This window comes from Cebus imitator, unplaced genomic scaffold, assembly GCF_001604975.1.
Source record: "Cebus imitator isolate Cc_AM_T3 unplaced genomic scaffold, Cebus_imitator-1.0 Scaffold318, whole genome shotgun sequence".
NCBI classification, from domain to species: domain Eukaryota; kingdom Metazoa; phylum Chordata; class Mammalia; order Primates; family Cebidae; genus Cebus; species Cebus imitator.
In genome coordinates, this window is record NW_016107633.1 from 2,031,148 (window position 1) to 2,035,667 (window position 4,520).

Consider the following 4,520-nt stretch of genomic DNA (forward strand, 5'->3'; position numbering starts at 1 on the left):
GGGGTTTCACCATGTTGGCCAGGATGGTCTCAAACTCCTGACCTCGTCATCCACCGCCCCTCGGTCTCCCAAAGTGCTAGGATTACAGGCGTGAGTTCACCACACCCAGCCCAAAACAGTTCTTCTATGCATGGCGTTCACTCAACTATTCCACAAATAAATTTGGAGAGCCTCCTCCCTCATGGGGCCTGGACCTGAGGCCAGCTCAGCAACCACTGAGAAGCAAACTCCCCAACCTCCAGGGGCCAGTTGCTGGCAGCCAAAGGACACTCAAGGGACAGAACGGGGATGTCAGGCCATGGCAAGAGCCACAGAGGAGATGGTGGCCCCGGCTACTTTAGACGGGCGGTCAGGGAGGGTCTCCCTAGGAGGGCAGCACCATGGGGGCAGGGACCCACCAGGAGACCTGAGGCCAGACCTGCTTGTAGGTCAGCAAGACAGGCATGGGGAGGAGAACACGGAGAGGTGCCAGATTCGAAATGGCCTAGAAGGCAGATCGCCAGACTTCATCTTAAACATGCTGGGAAGCCAGGCAGAGGTTTCAAGGAAATTATTAAAAACACACTGTGACATCTGCATGTGAGACCGTTAAATCAAGGCCAAGCATGAAACACTACTTATTGAGAATGTTTTTTATTGGCTTTCCTTTTGTTTTGTTTTCTTCATTTTTTGTTTGTTTTTAGACAGAGTGAGATGCCTACCGCAACCTCTGCCTCCCAGTTCAAGTGATCCTCCTGCCTCAGCCTCCTGAGTAGCTGGGATTACAGGCATGCACCACCATGCATGGCTAGTTTTTGTATTTTTAGTAGAGACTGGGTTTCACCATGTTGGCCAGGCTGGTCTGGAAATCCTGACCTCAAGTGATCCGCCCTCCTTAGCCTCCCAAAGTGCTGGGATTACATGCATGAGCCATTGCACCCGGCCGATTTTTGGTTTTTGTTCTATTTTTTTTTATAATCTGAAGACAGAGTCGTGTTCTGTTGCCCAGGCTGGAGTGCAGTGGCGCAATCATAGCTCACTACAGCCTCAAACTCCTGAGTTCAAGGGATCCTCTTGCCTCAGCCTTTCAAGTGGCTGGGACCACAGGTGCACCCCATCATGCTTGGCTAAGTTTATTTTTTGTAGAGATGGGCTCTCACTATGTTGCCCAGGCTGGTCTCAAACTCCTGGGCTCAAGTGCTCTCCCACCTGGGCCTCTCAAAGCACTGGGATTACAGGTGTGAGCCACCTTGCCTGGCCCAATTCATTATTGTTGTTGTTATTATTATTATTATTATTATGAGTTTCCTGTTTCTTCTGACACTAACTGTCTCCTGCACAGGGAGAGCTGTGCCACTGACCCTTGGGCTGCAATTAGGAGCATCACTGTGGGTGGCCCTTCGGAGACTCCAAGGTCTGGGTGGGGTCAGGGTGCACATAGCAGTGCAGACCTTCCTCCTGGCGGAATGAGTCCTGGTTCCCCAGCCGGTGGCAGCTCCAGCAGACCCTGCTCTGTTGTGTCTGACTTTACCCACTGGATGTGCCACAGATGGGGGATTGGGCCCAGGGCCTCCCTGGGGGTCCCGGTGAAGCCAGTTGGGTTCCCCAGGGTCCTGCGCCAGCCTGAACGCCTTCCCCTCGTGTGGGAAACAGGCCACTGCTCTCTCACCGCAGTGCCGGTTCTGACCTTGGAGAGAGGGTCCTGGTCGCCCCAGATCAATTTCTCTGGCACCTCGTGCTTCTCGGGTAGCAGCGGTGGTGGTTCCCTGGAGGCCAGGGGGTCCAGAGTGTCCAGCAGCTGCATGTTTCTGTGCGTCTGCGGGATCGACAGCTTGAAACGGCCTAAGGCCCTCACCAGGGTCCCCCAGGACAGCTTGCCGGGATGGTAACCGCCAGTGGGGGCCGAGGGTGGGGGCAGCTTGCAGTTCTTGTCCGGGGCTGTCTGGGAGCACAGCGGCGGGGAGGCCATTTCGAAGCCCAGCCCACCGGTGGCCGCCCGCAGGCCTGGCTGGGAACGGTGGCGCCACGCGCCCGCGCGCGCGCACACACACGGACCTTCGGAGGCGCGCGCTACCCTGGGCCGGCGACCTCACTGCCTGCTCGCCCGCTGGGTGAAAAATGGTGCCACCGCACGCAGCACATGTTACCCATAGAAAAACGGGCTTTGCAGCCGGGCGCTGTGGCTCACGCCTGTAATACCGGCACTTTGGAAGGCTTAGACGGGAGGATCACCTGAAGTCAGGAGTTTTAGAGACCAGCCTGGCTGACATGGTGAAACCACCATTCTACCGGAAAAAAAAAAAAAAAAAAAAATTAGCCAGGTGTGGGGACGCATTCCTGTAGTCCCAGCTACGCAGGAGGCTGAGGCAGGAGAATGGCTTGACCCCAGGAGGCAGACGTTGGAAAAAAAAAAAAAAAAAAAGGGTTTCCAAGAGGAACCAGGTGGAGGGAGCAAAACCAGCGCCCCAGCCTCAGCCCTCCCCTGGGGTTTCCCTGGCTCCCTGTCACAGGGCAATTTCTAGTGTCCTCTGCCTGGGTAGGGCTCCTGGCCAACCCACTTCATGTCAAAACAGAAAAAGTCAGTCAGTTATGACATGGCCCCTGCACAAAATAAGATGGATGCAGTTATTAGGGGCAGGTCTACAAAACTGTTAATAGCATGAGGGAGCTATCTGCCACAGTGCCAACAACAGTAAGAGAACAAAATGCTACCACAGTCAGATAGCCCCATAGCTAGAAAAGGAATGGGTGGAATTATTCAAAATGTTGAGGGGTGTCATCTTCGGGTGATAGTAAAAGTGATTTTCTTCCCCTTTTTTGGGGGGGGGGGGTGGAGACAAGAGTCTCTGTGTCACCCAGGCTGCGGTTGGAGTGCAATGGCGCAATTTCAGCTCACTGCAGCCTCCACTCCAGGGTTCAAGGGGTTCTCATGCCTCAGCCTCCCACAGAGCTGGGGTTGCAGCCGTGTGCCCACCAGACCTGGCTAATCTTTTTGTATTTTTAGTAGAGACAAGGTTTCGCCATGTTGGCCAGGCTGGTTTTGAACTCCTGGCCTCAAGTGATCTGCTGGCCTTGGCCTCCCAAAGTGCTGGGATTACAGGCATAGGCCACTGTGCCCAGCCTCTTCCTTCTTTCTGCTTTTAAAATTGTTGTGATCTATGATGCTACTTTCATAATGTAAAAGTGCTCTGTACTTTATTTTTTGTAGAGACAGGGGTCTCTATGTGGCCCAGGCTGGTCTGGAATTCTTGGGCTCAAGCAATCCTCCTGCCTCAGCCTCCCAAAGCTCTAAGTACTGGCGTGAGCCACCACACCTGGTCTGCACTTTATTTTTTGAAAAAGTCTCCTTGGTGCACATGACGTAGCCTGTGGTCATGTAACCCAGGCTGTGGGTGCACATTCTCCCACTGATCTCTCTGCCTGCCTTAGACACTTGAGTGACATCTACCCTGAGAGGCTGAGGTCCCCTATCAGGCCTTAGCTCTTCCCTCTCATGGGGCTTCCTGGGCACCAGCCACCCAGAGAGGGAAGAGCTTCACTCCCAAGAAACGGCAGGAGAGGCCACAACCACGCCTTCTCACATACGTGTCCTTCAGTGAGTCCAGACTGTCTTCATCACAAAACCAGAGAGAAACCTTCACTTTTAACTTCTAACGTCCTAGGATATTTTTTAAAAATCGAGAAGAAAATAGAAAAATTCCACTTTAATTAAACTGTTCAGTCTGGATTTTTTCCTCTGACACTAACTGAAATTAAAAATAGAAATCAATTTCTGCAACCTTTCAAAGCAGTCTTTGAAATGTCAAGGTTTTAAAAATTATTTTACAGCAGGAATTTACATATAAATACACTCTGTACAACACATTAACTGAACAATCACTGGGCTTCCATCATGGAGGAGAAATGAGTCTAGGACAAGCCAGGGCAGCCTTCAATTACTGCCTTCTTAGTGGAAGACATTTCAGCCTGGAAAAGAAAACAGAAAAGAGAAATGGAAAGTTAACTATGAAGTGAAAAACCAAACAGCTCTGTGAAGCTGAGAATGTCAGTCCTCCCCAAATCACAGCAGCATGTCTGAACCTATAAAATGCACACATGATAACCCACAATCAAGTACTGTCTCATCTGTGCTCTTAAAATGCTGCTTCTACTACCCTGAAAACACAGAAACTCACTCACCCACACCTCGTATTAAGATATTAAGACCTTTTTTGTTTTGCCTTTTTTTGAGACAGAGTTTTGCTCTTGTTGCCCAAGCTGGAATGCAATGGTGCAATCTCAGCTCACCGCAACCTTTGCCTCCTGGGTTCAAGGGATTTTTCTGCCTCAGCCTCCCATATAGCTGGGATTACAGGTGCGTGCCAACATGCCTGGCTAGTTTTGTATTTTTAGTAGAGCTGAGGTTTCTCCATGTTGGTCAGGCTGGTCTCGAATTCCCAACCTCAGGTGATCCGCTCACCTCAGCCTCCCAAAGTGCTGGGATTATAGCCATGAGCTACTGCGTCCAGCCAAGACCATTTTTTTTTTTTTTTTTTTTTGAG

At 51.3% G+C, this 4,520-nt stretch overlaps 2 protein-coding genes across 2 annotated transcripts in view; both read right to left on the bottom strand.

Annotated features, from left to right (window-relative positions):
* WDR88 (WD repeat domain 88) overlaps positions 1–2,146 on the bottom strand; it is a 35,162-nt gene extending 33,016 nt beyond the window's left edge. The window contains exon 1 of the mRNA XM_017504245.2: positions 1,667–2,146. Coding sequence (XP_017359734.1) covers positions 1,667–1,948 — 282 coding nt within the window. The 5' untranslated portion in view covers positions 1,949–2,146. The remainder of the gene's footprint in view (positions 1–1,666) is intronic.
* A 1,522-nt stretch (positions 2,147–3,668) lies between these two features.
* GPATCH1 (G-patch domain containing 1) overlaps positions 3,669–4,520 on the bottom strand; it is a 51,447-nt gene continuing 50,595 nt past the window's right edge. Inside the window, exon 20 of the mRNA XM_017504246.2 lies at positions 3,669–3,945. Within this exon, the coding sequence (XP_017359735.1) occupies positions 3,915–3,945 (31 nt within the window). The 3' untranslated portion in view covers positions 3,669–3,914. The remainder of the gene's footprint in view (positions 3,946–4,520) is intronic.